Consider the following 21,765-nt stretch of genomic DNA (forward strand, 5'->3'; position numbering starts at 1 on the left):
CAGCCCAGCTCCCCAGTCTACTGGTATCCCTCACTCCCAACCCACAGTCCCTGCCAGCCCAGTCCTGCCCCCCAGTCTGCCAGTACCCCTCACTCCTGACCCACAGCCTCTGCCAGCCCCAGTCCTGCCCCCCAGTCTGCCAGTACCCCTCACTCCCAACCCACAGCCCCTGCCAGACCAGTTCTGCCCCCCCAGCTCAGGCCCCCAGTCTGCCAGTACCTCTCACTCCCAACCCACAGCCTCTGCCAGCCCAGTCCTGCCCCCACAGCGCAGCCCCCCAGTCTGCCAGTACCCCTCACTCCCGACCCACAGCCCCTCAGCCCAGCTTTGCCCCACAGCCCAGACAGTGCCCCTTACTCCCAACCCACAGCCCCTCCCAGCCCTGCCCCTCTCCCCACCTACAGACCCTGCTAGCTCAACCCCTCCCTCTGTCACTGTATTTACATTCCCTGCTGCAAATGCATAAACTTTCCCTTTTATAGATCAACCCTCCCTGCTCCTCCCCCCACGTGCAAATGGAAGGAAACATCAACTGAGTGCATAAGGCATGAATAGCAGGAGCAGGGGCTGGTGGGCCACAGCAGGGCAGGGTGCCAGGACTCCTGGGCTCTCTTCCAGCTCTTGGGTGGGGTTCATGGCGCTGGGGACCCCACCCGCCAGCACTGATTCCTTTTGTCCGCACACTGTGCCAAGGGTAGAGGTGGGCCTGGGCGGCAGCTTCCTTCCTCCCTCCTCCCCTCCCCTTTCTGTCCTGGTTGCCTGGGTCACAGGAACAGCAGCTGTTCTAGCTACATCCCAGAGCCAGGGAGAGAACCCAGTTCCCAGGCCCCAGTTCAGAGTCTCTCTAGTCTCATCAAGCCCCCAGCGCCTGGGGCAAGCCTGATCCAGGCCCCTCCATCCCAGAGGCCCCACCCCCAGGCAAAATTGGCAGCTCTCCCAATCACGTGCCATCTCCAAGCATTTCCTCTAACTTGATTTAATCCCACTTTATTTTGAGGGGTGGGGGACACCCCGATTCCACACTGGCTCAGGGGAGAGCCTGATGCCCTGTATGCTGTCCTGGCTCCAGGGCAGGGGGCTGGTCCCATTGTTGGGAGATCAATGGCAGGGGAAATTACCTCCCCCACAATTCCACCCCCAAAACTTTGGTTCAAAAGCAAGTCACAGCACACATACATTAAATTCACCTTCAATATGAAGGTGAAAGCCCTGTGCCAGGTACTGACCTCACAATGACATCATGACATTGCCCCCGTCCCCAAGGTCCAGCCACCATGATCTCACAGCTCAATGACATCACAGGGGGAGTAGGCAAGAGTTCCAGTAGCACAGTATCATCCATCATAGGCTAGTAATAGTGACATCACAATCCTGTCTGATCTTGTCACCAGATGATTCAGAGATGATGTTACACAATAGCATTGATGACATCATTATGCAATATGGCTATGAGATCACACGCTGCCTATGCAGACATCATGATTCCACACACTACTTTCCTGGAGTTATCTGGCGCTGACATCATCCATCCTCCGTTTCACCAGTTCTCTCATCACTGCCATAGCCACTCCCAATGACATCACATAGCCACAGCAATGGCATCACTGCCGATGCCTATGACATCACAAGATGGCAGCTGGCTGGTGGCATCTCCCAACCCCTGATTTTGCTGATATTGGCTATCCCAAATCAATTACATCATTGAGTAGCAATGACATCACTGACGACAGTCATTCTTTGGCTTTGTGGGAGGCAACCCCATATTTTTAGTTCCCCCCCCCCATGGTGGAGAGGGGATGAGATTCAAGTAGATACCAGGGAGACATCCCCCAATCTTTGGGGAGATGAGGGGGCACCCTGATTACATTACATCACTACCGCTCAAATATTGGGGGGAGACGATAAGGCTTCTAGTGAAAGAGCGGCCATGTTGGTCACTGGCAGCCAGCCTTGCACCTGACTGCAGTGCAGCCATTTTGAATGTCCATGTTAAGGGTCACCTGGCTTTGGTGTCCCCCACGGAGCAGCCATCATGCATTCCTTGTCCAACAGGCAGTCATTTTGAGAACCTGGACTATCAACGGGCAGCCATCTCCAGAAGTCACTGCCATCCATCAGCCATGTTGGTTGCCCCACACAAAGGGCATTCCAGCCAGCCACTAGTCATCTTGGGAGACACCCAATGGCTGGCCTTCAGGAGAGCATGAGCACTGCACGGCACTTGCCTAGGGACCCCCAAGCAAGAGCAGCCATCTTGGGTGATGACTTAACTGCAGCCATCTTGGCCATTGACCAAAGAGCTCATCAGTCATCTTGAGACTTGGTTAGAGGGCAGCCATCTTGGAACCCTCAACCAAGAGGCCATGTCCTCCCCAACGACAAAACTCTTCCTGCTCAAATATACAAAGTGCAATCCCTGAAGGGGTGGGAGAAGCTTGACCCCCCCAAGTTCCAGGGGAAAAGCCCTGCAGTGCAACCAGGGTCCCATTAGTAACCCAGGATCCGGTGAAGTCCCAGCTCCAGGGGTCGGAGGACAGTCAGAATCGCCCCCCTGCAGCTCCTCCAGACGGGGCCGTTTTGTTCTGGTTACGCATGTTCTGCACGCTGGAGAGAATCTTCTTCTGGTGGCCAGCCAGCGTTACCCCAATTCGGAGCAGGTCCCTGAGAGGGCAGAGAGATGGGGCATTAGCAGCTCCCCAAAGCGCCACTGGTGCCCCTCACTCCTGACCCGCATCCCTGCCAGCCCAGCCCTAGACTCCACTCTGTTCTGCCGGTGCCCTTCATTCCTGACCTGCAGCCCCTGCTGGCCAAGCCCTACATGTCCCCAGCTCTGTGGGTGCCCCTAACTCTCAACTTGCAGCCCCTGGAGGCACTCACTCGGCTGAGATCTGGCTGACCAGTTCGAAGGAGCTGAACCCGGCGGTGCTGAATTTCTCCTCGTAGCAGCCCATGTTGAGGGCACGGAGCCAGTCGCCAATGGAGCTGAAGGAGGAACAGTGGGGGGCCCGCTGGTCCAGCAGGGGGTGGGAAGGCCTGCAGGGGAGAGGGGGATGGGGTACCGTCAATTCTCATGAGGCTGCTCTGCCCCTCCCAGACACCCTGAGATCAGAACTGTTTATCCCAAGGGGGAACAGGAATTGGGGGTTCTGGCTGAAGCCACCGTTGGGTAGCATGAAGAGATGGGGGGGCCAAAAAGGAGGAGTGGGAAAAGGGGGAGACTATCCAATCCCCCATTATGCAACCAACCCTATCCAGCCCCCGATCTTCCAGCCACTCCCAGCCCCCCATATACAGTCCCTGATCTTCCAGCCTCCCAAACTTCCAGAAGTTCCCAGCCCCCGCCATATCCAGCTTCTGAGCTCCCAGCACCCCCGACCTCCTGACTGCTCCCAGGACCCCATATCCAGCTCCCCAATATGCAATCAACCCTATCCAGTCCCTGATCTTCCTGCCCCAAAAACTACCAGCCACTTCCAGCCCCTCAATCTCCCGACCACTCACCCGCTACCATCGCGAGAGACGATGCGCAGACTGGCTGGGTTGCGGATCAGCTTGTCGAGGGAGCTGACGAGCTGGGCAAAGCGGGGCCGGGCACTGCGTTCCTTCTGCCAGCAATCCAGCATGAGCTGGTGCAATGCTGTGGGGCAGGCGGGCGGCGGGGGCAGGCGGTAATCCTGCTCAATAGCATTGATCACCTGCAGGGACAGCGCAGCTCATACACAGAGGAAAGGAGGAATCGATGGGAACTTTGTGCACTGAGATGCGGCCACCTCTGGGATGAGGCAGCTGGTTAACAGCCACACAGACCTGCTCTGGCCCAGGGCGGCGGAGGGGGGGGGACACACTTACATCCTGATTGGACATGTCCCAGTAGGGCCGCTCCCCAAACGACATCACCTCCCACATGACAATGCCGTAGCTCCAGGCGTCGCTGGCCGAGGTGAACTTGCGGAAGGCGATGGCCTCAGGGGCTGTCCAGCGAATGGGGATCTTCCCGCCCTGGGGATGAGGAGTGTGAAACGCTCACAGCACCCAGCTCCCAGTTCCAATTCCCTCAGCCCCCACTCTCTTCCCAGAGCCAGGGAGAGAACCCAGGCATCCTCCTTCCCTCCGCCCATCCTACATGCAGGCCCTACCAGGGAGCTGGTGTAGGTGGGGTCAGAGGAGTTCTCCTCCAGGAAGCGGGACAGGCCGAAGTCGGAGACCTTGCAGACCAGGTTGCAGTTGACCAGGATGTTGCGGGCGGCCAGGTCCCGGTGAACGTAACTCATCTCGGCCAGGTAGCGCATTCCGGAGGCAATGCCGCGCAGCATGCCCACCAGCTGGATAGGCGTGAACTGCCCCTCATTCAGCTGGGGGGAGATGGAGCAGGGTCAGTACAGGCGCAGGGCTCCAGGGCTTGGGGGTGGGGAAAATAGGCAGGGGTGTGGTCCCAATAAGTAGGATCTGGGCTCTGATGGGTGGTGGCAGGGCCTTAGTGGGTGGGGTCTAGGTCAGAGGTGATGGGGTGGGGGTACAAGGCCACATGTGGGGCACTTCTTTGCAGGGGAGAGGATACAGCATGCAGGGGCTTTTGGATCTTCCTCCATATTTCAGGACCCCATTCCCCATGTCTGGGGTGGTTTGGGGTTGACTGGCAATTTTGGGGTCCCTCCTCCTGTATTTGGGATCCTCTGTACCCGAAGGGTCTTATTCTCCAAGAGTGGGATGGTTTTGGGGTGTTAGGGGTTTGGGACCCTGTACCCTGAGAAAGGAGTCCAGGGCTCCGTTCTCCATGAACTCGGTGAGGATCATGACCGGGGTGCTGCTGGTCACCACTCCCTCCAGCCGGATGATGTTGGGGTGCTCAAACTGCCCCATGATGCTGGCCTCGCTGAGGAATTCCCGGCGCTGGCGCTCCGTGTAGCCCCCCTTCAGTGTCTTGATGGCCACACAACCCTCTTTCTTCCCAGGCACCTTAAGCCGGCCCCGGCACACCTCCCCAAACTCTCCTGCAGAGAGAAGGCACGGGGTGAGAAAAAAAGAAAGAAAGATGTCAAACAAACAGGGAGAAGGAGTGAAAGAAAGGAGTCGATTGAGAAAAGTGGAAGAGAATGACAAGGGACAAATGAAGCAGAAAAAGAAAGAATATGGGAAGAAGGAGGGAATGAAGCAATAAATCAAGAGAGAAATGGAGGAACAAAACAATGTGAAAGTGAATGCTACAAAGGGAAAGGAATGAGACAGAGAGGAAGAATGAGCCAGGGAGAATGAGGGAAGGAAACAGATTGGAAGAGAATGATATATGGAAAAAGGGGGACCGAGATGGGGAGAAAGAACGAGTGAACCAAGAAAGGGAATGAAGGAATGAGATGAGGCAGAGAAAAAGGGGGACCGGAATGAAAGAAAAGAACAAGCTGGGGAGAAGGAGGGAACAAAATGAATCGAGAAAGGAAAAGGGGGGACAAAACAGAGGCTATGTCTAGACTGCAGGCTTCTTTCGAAAGAGGCTCTTTCGAAAGAGCCTCTTTCAAAAGATCGCGTCTAGACTGCAGGCGGATCTTTCGAAAGAGAAATCCGCTTTTTCGAAAGAGAGCACCCAGCGAGTCTGGATGCTCTCTTTCGAAGACGGCCTCTTTACATTGAAGAACGCCTTCTTTCGAAAGAGGAACTTTCGAAGGAAGGCGTTCTTCCTCGTGAAACGAGGTTTACCGCCATCGAAAGAAAAGCCGCGTTCTTTCGAAATAATTTCGAAAGAACGCGGCTTGAGTCTGGACGCAGGGGAAGTTTTTTCGGGAAAAGGCTACTTTTCCCGAAAAAACCCCTGAGTCTGGACATGGCCAGAGTGAAAGAGGAGGGCTATGTCTACACCGCCTCTTTTTTGCGGAAGAGGCAATGCAAATGAAGCGCTCATTAGCAAGTTCTTGTGCTTCATTTGCATATTCTCTTCCGATGCTTTTTGCGGAAGAGGTTTTTGCGCAAAAAAAAGCCATGTGGACAGGTCCATTTTGCGCAAAAAAAGCCTTTCGCACAAGAACCTGTAAACTTCATTTTTTGAGGGATAAGGGATCCTGCACAAAAGGGTTTTTCTGAGCAAAACAGACCTGTCTACACTGCTTTTTTTTGCGCAAAAACCTCTTCCGCAAAAAGCATCAGAAGAGAATATGCAAATGAAGCACAAGAAGTTGCTAATGAACGCTTCATTTGCATTGTCTCTGCCTCAAAAAAGAGGCAGTGTAGACATAGCAGAGGTTACAGAAAGAAAGGGAAAGGGAACAAAATAGAGAGCAAGCGGGAACAGGTCAGGGAGGAGGGAACAAAGCAATGCACGGAGAGGGGAAAGGAGGCAGGAGATTGGGGAATGGGGGAAGAGGGTGTAATAAAACGGGGGCCCAGGCCATGAAGGGCAAAGGGAACAAACTGGAGTGAGGGTCCAAGCAGAAAATAAAGAAAATAAAGTAAAAAACCCAAAAGAGAGAAAGAGGAAAGACAGGAATGAAAATGAGAGTCAGCAGTGAATGGTGATTTTGGGGGGAATAGGAAGGGGCTGTGGCTTTCAGGATGCTGAATTCAAGGGGGCATCCCTCACTCTACAACTAGATAGGTAGGGATGCCAGGCAGGGTGTGGAGGATGGGGGTAGGGGCACTGTAGGCTGGGGGATCAGTGAATTTGAAGGTTTGGGGGATCCAGGACTTGGGGGGGTTCAGGTTTGGGAACCAGTTGAGGAATGTGGGAATTACAGGGGCTCGTTCAGTGTCACAAGGGAGTTTGGGGATTGATTCAGGGGTTTGGGGCTCAGGAAGAGTTTGGGGGATAGAGGTTGAGGGCATGGAAGGAGTTTGGGGGACTCAGAGGCAGGTTCTGGGGTTCATGAGCATAGGGGAAGTTCGCAGGCTTAGAGAGGAGGTTTGGGAGATGGTTTGGTATGGCAGGAGTTTGGGAGGTTCTGAGATAGGTTTGGAGTCATGAGGAAAGTTCAGGGGGTTCAGATATGGGTATGGGGGTTCAGTGGCTGGTTCAGGAGCACAGAGGGAGTTTCGGGGCTCAGAGGGGGGTTTGGGAGCCAGTTTGAAGGAGTGGGGGAATTTGGAGAGCTCAGAGGCAGGTTCAGAGGGGATTCAGGGGCCAGTCTGGGGGCATTGGAGGAGCTCATGGGACTCAGAGGCAGGTTTTGGGGTTCAAGGCTCACCAGCTCCAATCACCTCCTCGATTTTGACATAGGAGACATCGATCTCCTTGGCAAATTCCCGCACGGCCTCGTTGGGATCCTCATAGGTGAAGGGGTCAATGTAGAGCTTGATGCCTGGGGAGTCCGGGGGGGGGGGGGGGGGGAAGGCAGTTAGAGCCAATCTCCCTCGACACAGGCCCTGCCACCCCCCCACCTTGCCTAGTCCCTCACTTGCCCCCACCCTGTGCCCCCACTCCTCGCCCTTACCTGCCCCTCTCATCCTGACCCCACCCTCTGTCCTGCCCCCCACTTACCATGTCCAATGAGGTATTGCCCGTGCTTGTCTGAGTATTCGGGGTCGTGGCTCCCTGCGCCATGCCTCCTGCAGGGGAGGGAGAGAAAGTTGGGGGACAGCCAAGATACCCTCCCTAGAACTCTTGAAGGAGAACGTGGCTGGACCCAGCCCGCCCCATCCCCTTGTCCCCCCCACAGCCCTCTGTCCCCCAGCTTCCCTACCCACACTATCCCTTGGCCCCCCCCACACCCCGTTGCCCCCCATCTCTCTATACTCCACAACTCCTGTGCCCACGCCATCCCTCTGGTCCCCCACCGCCCCCTATTCACCAGGGGGTCCCACCTGATGCAGATCACAGCCGCCACCACCACAGCTAGCACCAGCAGGGCCCCCACAGCGGCTGCTCCCGCGATCAGTCCCAGTTGCTCTGTCCGGCCCCCCGCTTCTGGGGAGGAAGAGACCATCAGGGCATGAGCGATGCTACCTGGCCTGGTGCACACAGCAAAGCCGAAGGGCCGGGCTGGGATCACTGAGGGTATGTCTACACTACAGCGCTAGTTCGAACTAACTTAGTTCGAATTAGTTAATTCGAACTAAGCTAGTTCGAACTAACGCATCTAGAACTAAAAACTAGTTCGAACTAGCGTTTTGCTAGTTCGAACTAGCAAGTCCACATTGAGTGGACTCTGAACAGGGCTTAAGGATGGCCGGAAGCAGTGCCGGCAGGGCATAAAAGGAGGACTTAGAGCATGGAGATGCTGTCTCAGGCTAGCCGAGGGCTGCGCTTAAAGGGTCCCGACCCCCACCCCGGACACACAGTTCTAAGGGGTGCCCCGCTTGCAAAGAAGTTCTGGCTTGGAGTGCCCTGAGTGCCCACACTGGGCACATCACACCACTCGGCCATCAGCCCAGCTGCACTTGCCGCAGGCTGCCATCTGGGGAGAGGGAGTAATTGGGGGGCTGCAGGAGAGCTTCCACCCCCAGAAGCCCGCAGAGCCAGCCCAGTCCTCCCCATCGGGGGCTCGTACCCCATTCCTCCCTCACCTCCTTCCACTTACCCTTTCTTAGCCCCCCTTCTTATTGATGTACAAAATAAAGATAACGTTTCTTCCAACATTGACTCTGTCTTTATTGAAAAAAAACTGGGGGAGACTGGGAAAAGGAGGTGGGAGAGGGGAAGAGAAAGGCTGGGAGAGGGGAGGGCAACTAACATGATCAGGGGTTGGGAACAGGTCCCAGATGAAGAGAGGCTACAGAGACTGGGACTGTTCAGCTTAGAAAAGAGGAGACGGAGGGGGGACAGGATAGAGGTCTCTAAAAGCAGGGGTTGGGTGGAGAGGGTGCATTCAGAAAAGTTCTTCCTGAGTTCCCATAAAGAAGGACTAGAGGACACCAAAGGAAAGGAATGGGTATCAGGCTTGAAACTAGTAAGAGAAAGTTGTTCTTCTTGACAAAAAAAAAAAAAAAAGAAGCAAATAGTTAACCTGTGGAACTCCTTGCTGCAGGAGGCTGTGAAGGCTAGAACTAGAACAGAGTTTAAAGGGAAGTGAGATAAAGTCATGGAAGTTGGGTCCATGGAGTCCTATTAGCCAGAGGGTAGGAGTGGTGTCCCTGCCCAAAGTTTGTGGAAGGCTGGAGAGGGATGGCACGAGACAAATGGCTTGGTCATTGTCTTCGGTCCATCCCCTCCAGGGTCCCTAGGGTTGGCTGCTGTTGGCAGACAGGCTACTGGGCTAGATGGACCTTTGGTCTGACCCAGGACGGCCATTGTAAGCTCAGGGCTCAGTGTCGGGGGTCTCAGTGGACCCCCTTGATTTTCATGCACACCTGGTCCTGGGTGGCCAGGCTGGCAGCTCTCCTGCTCTAGACGGCCACTTTCCTGTGCCTAGTGCGGAGATCGTGGACGAGGTCCACGATGTCCGCACTAGCCCAGGAAGGTGCCCGCCTCTTGCGGTCCAGGGCAAGCTCCCGGGAGCCGCCAGCCTGGTCCCGGCAAGAGGGGGTGGGCTGGGGGGCATCGGGTGGGTGGCTCTGTGCCGTGCCAGGTGCAGGGTCTGCTAGCTGGGTGCTGGCAGGCTTGCACCTGGCACGGGCACCGTAGCCAGCCCGTGCCCCTTTAAGGGGTCCGGGGCCGGGAGGGGGGCATAGAGTTTCCCTGGTGTTGGCCAGAGTGGCCACCAGGGAAACCTGGGGAGGGCTAGCCTCCCACTAGTTCGAACTAAAGGGCTACACACCCCTTAATTCGAACTAGCTAGTTCGAACTAGGCGTTAGTCCTCGTAAAATGAGGTTTACCTAGTTCGAACTAAGCGCTCCGCTAGTTCGATTCAAATTCGAACTAGCGGAGCGCTAGTGTAGCACCTATTAAAGTTAGTTCGAACTAACGTCCGTTAGTTCGAACTAACTTTGTAGTGTAGACATACCCTGAGGCAGGACTCCTCCTGCACTGAAATTGGCCACAAGGGGCACCAGCTCCTGAGCTATCTGGGGAGGGGGGGGGGAGTGTCATATAGGGGGGCACTAGCCTTGGGGCAGCACATCCCACCAAGAGCTGGAGGCCTCCAGCAGCAACAGAAGCCAGTCTCTGGGCACACCCGGTGGGCAGCGGGCCAGGGCGGCATCACGCAAAGGAGTGTCGTGTGTCCAGCCTCACCTGCAGCCTAGCACCCCCATGCAACCTTCATCCTCGTGCAGCTTTCAACCTCATGCAAACTAGACACCACATGCAACCTTCATCCTCGTGCAGCGTTCATTCTTGTGCAACCTTCATCCTCGTGCAACCTTCCTCCACATGCAGCTTTCAACCTCATGCAAATTAGACACCACATGCAACCTTCATCCTTGTGCAGCTTTCAACATCATGCAAATTAGACACCACATGCAACCTTCATCCTTGTGCAGCGTTCATTCTTGTGCAACCTTCATCCTCGTGCAACCTTCCTCCACATGCAGCTTTCAACCTCATGCAAATTAGACACCACATGCAACCTTCATCCTTGTGCAGCTTTCAACATCATGCAAACTAGACACCACATGAAACCTTCATCCTCGTTCAGCGTTCATTCTTGTGCAACCTTCTTACTCGTGCAACCTGACACCTATGTGCAACTTTCATCCACATCAACCTGACAGGCCCGTGCAATTTTCCTCCGTTTGCAACCTCCATCTATGTGCAACCTGACACACATGAACAACCTTCATCCTCGTGCAACCTGGCACTATCTGAACCTCGCACAAGGACCCAACACCCAGGATTGAGCATCAGCACCATTTGGAACCAGCCCACTGCCCTCTGTACCCAGGGGGACAGACAGTTCAGGAGGGGGGGACTAGCCAGGCTGGGGGAGAGGGGACTCACCGCTGCCCTGCGTGGGGAAGACAATCTCTGGCCCGAAGTCTCCGTAGCCGGCCTCAGAGCGGGCGCGGACCTGAACCCCATACAGTGCCCCACGGTGCAGCCCTGCCAGTTCCACCCGGGCCTCTGACGCCTTCACAAACATGGGCGCTTCCCCGCCCGCCGCACCCTGAGAGAAAGAGAGGGGTTAGCCCCAACTCTGTGGCTCAGAGATTTCCCTCCCTCCGAGGTATCCCTGCCTTCCAGCCCCATCTCAAGGCCTCTATGATCCCTGAGATCCTGCTACCCCCCATTGGCCCCTCAATCCACCCCATGCTCCCCAGTCACTCTCCCCACACTGTCCCTCCGATCCCCCTCTACATGCTGCCCCTGACCACTCCTCCCTCCACAGCCCCATCCTGATCCTCCAAGCTTTGGTCCCCTCCCTGCTCCTCTTCATACCTTCCCCCACTCACCTTCTCATAGTATTTCACCTCATAGTCAAGGATGCGCCCGCTGAGGGGGCTGGGCACCGGCCAGGTCAGCAGCATCCCACTGGGGGAGACAGATGCCTGCAGGATCTCAGCCACGGGCAGGGGCACTGCGGGGAGACACCAAGTCACGGTGGGGCTGGCAGGGGCTGCTGGTTGGTAGTGACAGGGACTGGCAGGGCTGGGGAGCCCAGGACTGAGCTGGCAGGAGCTGTGGGTCAGAAGTGAGGGGCACCGGCAGGGCTGGGGAGCCCAGGACTGGGCTGGCAGGGACTGTGGGTCAGAAGTGAGGGGCACCGGCAGGGCTGGGGGAGCCCAGGGCTGGGCTGGCAGGGGCTAAGGGTCGGGAGTGAGGGGCACCGGCAGGGCTGGGGAGCCCAGGGCTGGGCTGGCAGGGGCTGTGGGTCAGGAGTGAGGGGCACCGGCAGGGCTGGGGAGCCCAGGGCTGGGCTGGCAGGGGCTGTGGGTCAGGAGTGAGGGGCACCGGCAGGGCTGGGGGAGCCCAGGGCTGGGCTGGCAGGGGCTGTGAGTCAGGAGTGAGGGGCACCGGCAGGGCTGGGGAGCCCAGGGCTGGGCTGGCAGGGGCTGTGGGTCAGGAGTGAGGGGCACCGGCAGGGTTGGGGGAGCCCAGGGCTGGGCTGGCAGGGGCTGTGGGTCAGGAGTGAGGGGCACCGGCAGGGTTGGGGGAGCCCAGGGCTGGGCTGGCAGGGGCTGTGGGTCAGGAGTGAGGGGCACCGGCAGGGCTGGGGAGCCCAGGGCTGGGCTGGCAGGGGCTGTGGGTTGGGAGTGAGGGGCACCGGCAGGGCTGGGGGAGCCCAGGGCTGGGCTGGCAGGGGCTGTGGGTCAGGAGTGAGGGGCACCGGCAGGATTGGGGGAGCCCAGGGCTGGGCTGGCAGGGGCTAAGGGTCGGGAGTGAGGGGCACCGGCAGGGCTGGGGGAGCCCAGGGCTGGGCTGGCAGGGGCTGTGGGTCGGGAGTGAGGGGCACCGGCAGGGCTGGGGGAGCCCAGGGCTGGGCTGGCAGGGGCTGTGGGTCGGGAGTGAGGGGCACCGGCAGGGCTGGGGGAGCCCAGGGCTGGGCTGGCAGGGGCTGTGGGTCGGGAGTGAGGGGCACCGGCAGGGCTGGGGGAGCCCAGGGCTGGGCTGGCAGGGGCTGTGGGTCGGGAGTGAGGGGCACCGGCAGGGTTGGGGGAGCCCAGGGCTGGGCTGGCAGGGGCTGTGGGTTGGGAGTGAGGGGCACCGGCAGGGTTGGGGGAGCCCAGGGCTGGGCTGGCAGGGGCTGTGGGTCAGGAGTGAGGGGCACCGGCAGGGCTGGGGAGCCCAGGGCTGGGCTGGCAGGGCCCGAGGGTCAGGAGTGAGGGGCACCGGCAGGGCTGGGGGAGCCCAGGGCTGGGCTGGCAGGGGCTGTGGGTCAGGAGTGAGGGGCACCGGCAGGGCTGGGGGAGCCCAGGGCTGGGCTGGCAGGGCTGTGGGTCGGGAGTGAGGGGCACCGGCAGGGCTGGGGAACCCAGGGCTGGGCTGGCAGGGGCTGTGGGTCGGGAGTGAGGGGCACCGGCAGGGCTGGGGAGCCCAGGGCTGGGCTGGCAGGGGCTGTGGGTCGGGAGTGAGGGGCACCGGCAGGGCTGGGGGAGCCCAGGGCTGGGCTGGCAGGGGCTGTGGGTCGGGAGTGAGGGGCACCGGCAGGGCTGGGGGAGCCCAGGGCTGGGCTGGCAGGGGCTGTGGGTCGGGAGTGAGGGGCACCGGCAGGGCTGGGGAGCCCAGGGCTGGGCTGGCAGGGGCTGTGGGTCGGGAGTGAGGGGCACCACCCACGTCTCACCGTCCTTGTTGGTGGTGACGTTGACCGACTCAGACTGGGGCGGATTGGGGCTCAGGTCGGACACGCCATTGACAGCCTGGATCTCAAAGGTGTACGTCACATACGCCTGCAGCCCCTGGACCTTCACCCCTGGCTCCGACAGCCTGTCCACACCAGGGTCGAAGGCCAGGTGGGCGCAGCGCCGGCAGGGCAGCCCCTCGGGACACTCGGAGCAGAGCACATTGTAGCTCACGTCCCAGCGGCCCCCCCGGTCCAGGGGCTCGCTCCAGGCCAGCACAACCACCGAGCCGTTGATCCGGGACACTATGCTGCGTGGGGCTGACGGTGTCTCTGCGGGGGAGGGGAGAGAGATGGAACTCAGGAGTCCAGGCCCCCAGCCCCCTTCCTTCCCCCACTTTAACTACTAGCCCCACTCGCTAGTCGGAGCTGGGGAGAGAACCCAGGCGTCCTGGTTCCCAGCCCCCCTGCTTTAGCCCACCAGCCCCATCCCAGGGCTACTCACTGGTGCAGGGAGAGTCAGGGGAGTCAGAACTGGCGCGGAAGTACCCGCTGAGGCAGGAGCAGATGGTGGCGCCAGATGCCAAGGTGTGGCTTTGGGAGGGGCAGAGCTGGCAAGAGCCTTCACCCTGTGTGGCCTTGAAGTACATGGGGGCACAGGCTGGCAAGACAGAAAAGGGGGGATCAGACAGTGCTATACTGGGAAACAAAGTGTTAAATGGTTGCCATGGCCCGCCCCAGAGGTGGCTGCATCTCAGCGCCACTCAATCCCCCTCCCCCCCCTCCCCCCATGAATGCCCCTCCCCCCACATATTTTGGATTCCTTGTCTGCCAGCCTCCAGCTCTGGGGGGCCCGGCCAGGTGTCCAGGAGGCTGCTCTCGCAGGCTGGGGGCAGCTGGCGGGGATGAAGGAAGTGTTCCTATTGCAACTGAGAGATGAAAGGTGTCTCTTCCCCACCCTGAGTGATGGGGTTGGACTGACCTCCCACTCCAGGGAGAAAACTCAGTAATCCTAGCTCCTTCCCAATAACCACCTGCTGCTCTGCTCGAACCCACATGTGCCCCAGAAAACCCAGGCATCCTGGGGTCTAGTCCCATACCTCAAAACCCAGGCATAGGGGGACCCTGGGTATTTGGCCCCCCTGCAGTCCAATATTGGGTCTCCACCCTGGGAACCCGAGGCTGGGACCTCTAAAAACCCTGTTGCCTGTATCAGAACCACGTGTCTGGGGACCCCCCCCCCCGAAGGCCCCATCGCCCAGCCCCTGTGCAGAACCCTGCATCTGGGGACCCTCCCAAAGGCCCCATCGCCCAGCCCCTGCGGCAGAATCCCACGTCTGGGGATCCCCTGAAGACCCATTGCCCGGCCCCTGTGGCAGAAACCCAGCATCCAGGACCGCTCACCTCGGCACTGGGTATTCTGCTCAGCAACCTGATGCCCGGCCAGGCAAACGCAACCAGCGGGAGTATGGTCTGCCCAATGTCCGTCCTCCCGGCAGTACATGCTGAGGGGCCCGGGGCCTGCTGGGACAGCCCCATCCACGCAGGCGCCACCCACCGGCATGACTAGCTCCCGGGGCACGGTCTCGGGGAAGGTGGCCAGGCGGACCACAGTGCCCGGACACTTCTTGAAGTAGAGGCGGACACCCAGCAGTGCCATGCAGGCCCCCTGGTCCTGGAAGGCCACGTAGAAGCCAGCTTTGGTAAGGGGCCCCAGCCTCAGCGTCTTGACGTTGACTTTGCCCGTGGCCTCGGCGCCCGGCCGCTTGCGGGTCAGATGCTCGGCCGCCACCGTGTCCACCTTCACCCAGGGGTTCTCCAGCCAGGGCGGCTCGGTGGCCGTGGCCACATCGGCATCGGCTTCGTAGTAGAAGAGGTTGAAGGTCTCCTTGCAGGCGCGGGCAGGGTGGGGCAGGGAGAAACACTCCACCACCGTGTAGCGCAGCTCGGCATAGACATACGACGCCTCCCGGCGTCCCACGAACCTGCTGCGCAGCCAGGCCTCCTGGCCCGGCCCCTCCACCGCACACACCTCGAAGGTGCGCACCGACTGTTGGCGTTCCTCGTCCAGCCCACTCAGCTCCTCCCACTGCCGGATGGGAAGGCAGGGAAGGGGGTATAGAGATAGGTGGGGGAAAGAGGAGGTGGAAAGTCAGGTACAAGGGGGAGGAGGGAGGAGATGGGACACAGGGTAGAGGGGAGAGATGCAGGGCACAGCAGGACGTTATGGGGCACAGAACAAGAGAGGGGACACAGGTCAGTTGGCAGAGTGGCCAGACACTCAGTCCCCCTGATTCCTCCGCAGCCCCCCAAACCTCCCAACTCTCCACCTGCCCCCAATAAACCCCACCCTCCTGCTAATCTGGGATCTTCCCAGACTAGCCATCCTGCAATTTCATGGAGCCTGCGATTCCTTGCCCTCACAACACAGCCCCCGCTGCAAACCTGCCCCCTCCCCCATCTGCCCTCTCCCCCTCACCTGGCCATCAGTTTGGGGGTATGTCGTCCACTTCAGATCCGACGTCTCCAGACGGGTGTTCAGCAAAGTCTCTGGGAGACAAAGAAGGGGGGAACTGCAAGTCAGGAATGAGGGGCACCAGCAGACATGGGGTGGGGGGGTGCAGGGCTGGGCTGGCAGGGGCTGTGGGTTGGGAGAGGAAGAGAACTCAGGAGTACTGGCTCCCCGCCCCCCCTTCTCTAATTACTAGTCTCCACTCTCCACCCTGTGCAGGGGAGAGAACCCAGGAGCCCTTTCCCCTCCCCCACCCCTATACTGTGCACACAGGGGCTATGGGTGATGGTTTTAATGGGGTGAATCTCAGTCTAGGCCTTGGCTTTGACCAGGGAGGGGAAGGGGCAATTATCCCTGGGGTATGCAGAGGACTTGCCAGGGACACTGTAGCCTGCAGAGACGCCTGCCACAGTTTCCCACGGGCTCCAGGGAAAGTGCCCACAAAGCTCGTGCAGGAGGCCTCAGCCTTGTACGCACGGCTCTGGTGCCACATGCTTGCACAACTGTGTGAGGTTTCTGTCCCACTCCATGGCCACACGGGGAAACCAATAATCTGACGGGGTCAGAGGACTGGGGACATGTCTAGACAGCTGGGGCACATGTTGGAAGCCTGGTGTGTTTAAGGGAGGTGGAATTTAGGGGGCACACAACAGGTCAGAGGTGCAAGACTCTGGAAAAAGGGGAGAGCTGCTGCACTAGGAGGCCTGGGGGAATGGGGAGGAGCCTGTCCCCTCTAGGGGGTGCCAGCTCTCACCTGACCCCAGGAAAGGCACTGGCTGGCTTGGGGGGCAGGGAATTGGGCATGGGACCTGTACCCTGTAGGGGGCACCAGTTCCCATCCAGCCCCAGCTCTGGCCTCTCCATCCCCTTTTGGGCCTCTCTGCTTCAGCTGCCAGACCATGACACACACACCCCACCCCCTCCCGCAGCCTGTGTTCTCCTCTCTCCCTGGCTAAATCCATCCCAGATGTGAATGAGTAACCCTCTGCTGTCCCTGCCTGGCTTCTCGGACTGAAGTGGGTTGGTCCCGGCTCTGGGATGGGGATGAGGGCTAGTGAGCTGTTCTCCTCCCAGACTTGGGGAGAGAACCCAGGAGTCCTGACTCCCAGCATACCCCCCCCCCCCCCCCGCTGTAACCCACCAGCCCCCGCTCCCCTCCCAGAGCAGAGGAGAGAACCCGGGGTTCCTAGCTCCCATCCTTCTTACTGTAACCCACCAGCCCCCACTCCTCTCCCAGAGCAGAGGAGAGAACCCAACCATCCAGGAATGAAAAGGTGGAAGGACTGAAAAGATGAGAAGCAAAGAAGGAAAAAGGTTGTGAAGCGAAAGAATGGAGAAGGAGTGTGCAGAGGCAAGCTGGAAGAGAAGCAGAGGGTCGAGGAAAGGACTGTAAAGAGAAGAAAAAAGCTTGTGAGATAGAGCAAAAGAGAAAGAGCGAAAGAGTGAAATCCACAGTGAATGGATGGAAGAAAAAGAGAAGGCTTGACAGGCTAGTGCCAGGGCAAATGCAGGGCGAAGAAGAAACATCTGCCAAGGCCTTTTGGGACAGGGGAAAAAGGAGCAAGACAGGGAGTTAGTGGAGGGAGACACTTTCCTGGGAGTTGGGTGGCTGGAACAAGAGAGAGGAAGAACAAACAGCAGGGAAAGAAAGCAGGAGGCAGTGTGAGAGGAGTGCCTGTTTGAGTTTTTTGAAAGGCCTGATTTTCTCTTGCCACAAGCAACTGACTCCCTCCATTCCTGCAGCAGAGAGGGAGGGAAAGAAAGAAAGAAAGAAAGAAAGAAAGAAAGAAAGAAAGAAAGAAAGAAAGAAAGAAAGAAAGAAAGAAAGAAAGAAAGAAAGAAAGAAAGAAAGAAAGAAAGAAAGACTTTGCTAAGCCAGTTTTCTGCCTGAATGAAATATTCTGACAAAACGGGGGTGAAACTGGGTTCAATGAAAAGCAGAACAGAGTGAAGTTGAGGCTCACTCTGTTTTAAAGGCTTTATTAAAACACAATCAATTAAAACTCGGGAGCTGAGCAAAAGGGGTGTCTGGAGGTGGCTGGAAGGATGAAGAGCTAGCTAATGAAACTTCATTCTTTTGTATCCACTATATACACGCTGTACAAAAATTGGCAGCCCCCCCAACTCCAACCCACAAGCTCCCACTCCTCTCCCAGAGGTGGGGAGAGAACCCAGGCATCCCAGCTTTCAGCCCCTCCACTCTGACCCACTAGTCCCCACTCCCACTGCTGGGGTAAAAACCCAAGAGTCCTGGCTCACAGCCCCCCTGATCTCACCCACCAGCCCCCACTTCCGTCCCAGCATCAGGAGAGAATCCAGGCATCTTGGTGCCTCTTTAGAAAAGAGATGCACTCTCTTTAGAACTTTCAAAACACACAGAAATCTGCACAAATCACACCAATTTTCACTCACCTTCCACTGCCTGACTGAGGGGAATCCAAAAACAAAGCAGCCAGACTTCCATGGTTCAGGACAATCCAGAATGCCTCTGCAGAGTAAAATCCACTATGGGCTCCAAGTGAAATCTTGATCACCAAGGGAGGAATTCTCAATCGGGAAAAATAATTCCAGAAAAATAATCCTTCGACAGACACCTGAACCACCACGATCTGGGAATATTTAATGCTTCAACATTTCCTCTATTTGGCAAGACTCAGCAACCCCCAGATAGCCCAAAATTTTGACCTACAAGAATATTTATGTCCTAAGAAATGACTTGAGTCTGGAAAAATAACCTGATAAATTTTTGGTATGGCAAAATAAAATTCTCTACCTTCCCAATTTTTCTAAAATTCTCTACCTTCCCCTAGTTTAAAAGCAAAGTAACCCCCTTCAGATTTAAATAAAACATCTGTAATCTGGAAAATGACCCCCCTAAATGTGCTGCATCTAGAACAAATGAAAATTGTATTTTCTGCCTGTCTGGAGGGAAAAACACGTTTTTCTCAGTCTGCAAAAATTCAACCCCCTCCCTCCCCAAAATGTCTCCTAAACACAAAAACTTTAATCCTCCATTTTCCCTGGTCGAGGAATGTTTCACCCCAATTCCCTCAACTCTGGAAACATGAAACCCTGATTTTCCTGCCCCAATCTAGAAAAAATTAAATCCAGGTTTCACCCTGAGACAGAAAAAATAAGATCAATTTCCCCCCCCGATCTAGAAAAATTCAAACTGATTTCATCCCACCCTAGAAAGAAAATTAAATCCAAGTTCAGCTCCCAATTTAGAAAAATATAAACCCAATTTCATCCTGAGCTCAAAAAAATAAACCCAGATTTCTTCCCAATCTAGAAAGAAAACAGACCAACATTTTTACAAACCTAGAAAAATAATCTCAAAAATAAGTTTATCTTGGGAAAAAACCTGATTCACTTATAAATGTAGATTCTAGCAAACCAATGGAGCCAAACTCCCTCCCCATCCAGAAAAGTTGGCTTCTCCAAAACTTTCTCACTCTGGACAAACTTGCTCCTCACAAATCAGAGACGCTGAGCCCCTAAAAAGTCTTCTGCCTGGAAAGAAGATGATCCCAGGAAAATTCTAGAATCAATACTTTTTGATCCCCTAAAACGTCCAATAGCCAGAGTCTCAAAGCTCCTGAAAAGTCCTGGGTCTAGTGCAGATGATCCAGAAAAGTCCTGTGTGGGGTCACTTTGATCCCCTACAAGCGCCCTTGTCTGGAATAGCTGGTCTCAAAACAATCCCACGCTGCGGACAATGGCTGAGTCCAGAAAAGTGAAGCCACCCAGCCAGACTAGATACAGTCCCGAAATCCGTTTGAGCATGGGATGATGGGGTCCCAACCCCATGGTTCTGGAAAGTTGACAAAGGGGAACTGACGCAGAGGCACAAGATTTTGGAGGCAGCTGCTAAAAGAAAGTAGAAGAAAAAAATAGCATCCATGCAGGGAGGGGCATCTGTAATTTGCTCAGGAGGACCCCAAATTCCTCCCCATTCCTTCAAATCTGCAGCATCCCCCGCACTTTGCAAAAAGCACTGCAAAGTGGGGGGGGGGAGAGCAGACCAGGGCCCCCTGTAGTTCATGGGGACTCCATTATTTGAGAGCTCCCCAAAAATATTTAGGGCCCCCCAAAGGGCTAACACGCACTTGGTCCAGGCAAGGTCTTTGAAGACAGGTTCCTCAAAGTTCTGGCCAGTCCGCCAAAATCCATCAAAGAGCCCCGAAACCTGGCTGAGATGTGAGAATTCCCCCCAAACTCCCTGCGGGGTCACCCTCCCCAAAATCCCGCCCACCCAAAGCCGGGCAACAGCAAGGGAAGCTTTGGTTAGGGTCCCCACAAACCTTTGCAGCCCCCCAAGTGTTGGTCTCCCCGAGGGACTCCTGTATCTTTGCCAGAAGCGCCCCCCCCAAACAGCCACTTTCCGGAGCTGCGAACTCTTTGCAGTAAGTTTCTCCCTCCAGCCGTTGTCCCCGGAGCTGGGCACGACCCAGACCCCCTCCAAAAGTATCTTAAACCCGTCCCCCGCTCGGAGAAGAAGCACCCGGGAGCCCGGCTTGGGGGAACCCCAAAACTTTGCATCCCCCCTCGCCCAGCGAGGCGCTGCCCCGGGACCTGCGCGGACCGCCTGGCTGCAGATCTGGAGTGGGGTGCTGGAAATCCGCCCCCGAACCCTGTGCTACCGCAAGCCCCCGCTCACCCAGGGCGCGCGGCGAACTCTGCGCCCACTTGCGGGAGGTAGGAGGAGGGGGCTGAGGGGCGGGGGTGGGCGGAGCGGTGTTTACACAACTGGGGGAGCGGGCGGGAGTGTTCTCTGTGTGTGTGTGTGTGTGTGTGTAGAAGGGTGTTACAGATTGTGTGTGTCGAGGGATGCTGTAGGCTGTGTGTGTGTAGAGGGGTGTTACAGATTGTGTGTGTAGAGCGATGCTGTAGGCTGTGTGTGTGTAGAAGGGTGTTACAGATTGTGTATGTAGAAGGGTGTTACAGATTGTGTGTGTAGAAGGGTGCTGTAGGCTGTGTGTGTGTAGAAGGGTGTTACAGATTGTGTGTGTCGAGGGATGCTGTAGGCTGTGTGTGTGTAGAAGGGTGTTACAGATTGTGTGTGTCGAGGGATGCTGTAGGCTGTGTGTGTGTAGAAGGGTGTTACAGATTGTGTGTGTCGAGGGATGCTGTAGGCTGTGTGTGTGTAGAGGGGTGTTACAGATTGTGTGTGTAGAGCGATGCTGTAGGCTGTGTGTGTGTAGAGGGGTGTTACAGATTGTGTGTGTAGAGCGATGCTGTAGGCTGTGTGCGTGTAGAAGGGTGTTACAGATTGTGTGTGTAGAAGGGTGTTACAGATTGTGTGTGTAGAAGGGTGCTGTAGGCTGTGTGTGTGTAGAAGGGTGTTACAGATTGTGTGTGTCGAGGGATGCTGTAGGCTGTGTGTGTGTAGAGGGGTGTTACAGATTGTGTGTGTAGAGGGATGCTGTAGGCTGTGTGTGTGTAGAGGGGTGTTACAGATTGTGCGTGTAGAGGGGTGCTGTAGGCTGTGTGTGTGTAGAAGGGTGTTACAGACTGTGTGTGTAGAGCGATGCTGTAGGCTGTGTGTGTGTAGAGGAGTGTTACAGATTGTGTGTGTAGAAGGGTGCTGTAGGCTGTGTGTGTGTAGAAGGGTGTTACAGATTGTGTGTGTAGAGCGATGCTGTAGGCTGTGTGTGTGTAGAAGGGTGTTACAGATTGTGTGTGTAGAGCGATGCTGTAGGCTGTGTGTGTGTAGAGGGGTGTTACAGATTGTGTGTGTAGAAGGGTGCTGTAGGCTGTGTGTGTAGAGGGGTGTTACAGATTGTGTGTGTAGATGGGTGCTGTAGGCTGTGTGTGTGTAGAGGGTTGTTACAGATTGTGTGTGTAGAGGGGTGCTGCAGGCTGTGTGTGTAGAGGGGTGCTGTAGGCTGTGTCTGTGTGGAGGGGTATTACATGCTGTGTGTGTGGAGGGGTGCTACAGGCTATGTGTGTAGAGGGTGCTGTATGCTGTGTGTGTGTGTATGGGTATTACAGGCTGTGTGTGTGTAGGGGTATTACTGGCTGTGTATGTAGAGGGGTGCTGCAGGCTTTGTGGGTATAGAGTGGTGTTGTACGCTGTGGGGATTAGAGGGGTAGTTGGAGTGTGTGTGTAGAGGGTTTTTGATGGTGTTGGGGCACAGTGAGTTGTGTGTAGGCACTGTGTGGATACGAGAGTG

At 56.8% G+C, this 21,765-nt stretch overlaps 1 protein-coding gene across 3 annotated transcripts; it reads right to left on the bottom strand.

Moving 5' to 3' along the window:
• Window positions 1-971: 971 nt before the first annotated feature.
• On the bottom strand, window positions 972-20,315 carry EPHB4 (EPH receptor B4). Of its 3 annotated transcripts, none has more exons than XM_075908440.1 (17): window positions 20,250-20,315; window positions 18,002-19,459; window positions 15,557-15,627; window positions 14,482-15,166; window positions 13,583-13,738; window positions 13,081-13,410; window positions 11,252-11,376; window positions 10,800-10,965; window positions 7,786-7,888; window positions 7,463-7,530; window positions 7,170-7,283; window positions 4,744-4,991; window positions 4,137-4,352; window positions 3,850-3,999; window positions 3,502-3,695; window positions 2,878-3,033; window positions 972-2,661 (listed from the first exon to the last, which is right to left on the bottom strand). In XM_075908440.1, the coding sequence occupies exons 2-17, from the start codon at window positions 18,051-18,053 to the stop codon at window positions 2,538-2,540; spliced, it is 2,958 nt and encodes a 985-aa protein (XP_075764555.1). In that variant the 5' UTR covers window positions 18,054-19,459; window positions 20,250-20,315; the 3' UTR covers window positions 972-2,537. The 3 variants fall into 3 exon arrangements, with proteins under 3 accessions (XP_075764555.1, XP_075764556.1, XP_075764554.1); XM_075908441.1 differs by having other exon boundaries at window positions 18,002-19,456; window positions 20,250-20,271; XM_075908439.1 differs by lacking the exon at window positions 20,250-20,315 and adding an exon at window positions 19,894-20,239.
• Window positions 20,316-21,765: the final 1,450 nt, after the last annotated feature.

Source organism: Pelodiscus sinensis, chromosome 24 (assembly GCF_049634645.1).
Source record: "Pelodiscus sinensis isolate JC-2024 chromosome 24, ASM4963464v1, whole genome shotgun sequence".
NCBI classification, from domain to species: Eukaryota; Metazoa; Chordata; order Testudines; family Trionychidae; genus Pelodiscus; species Pelodiscus sinensis.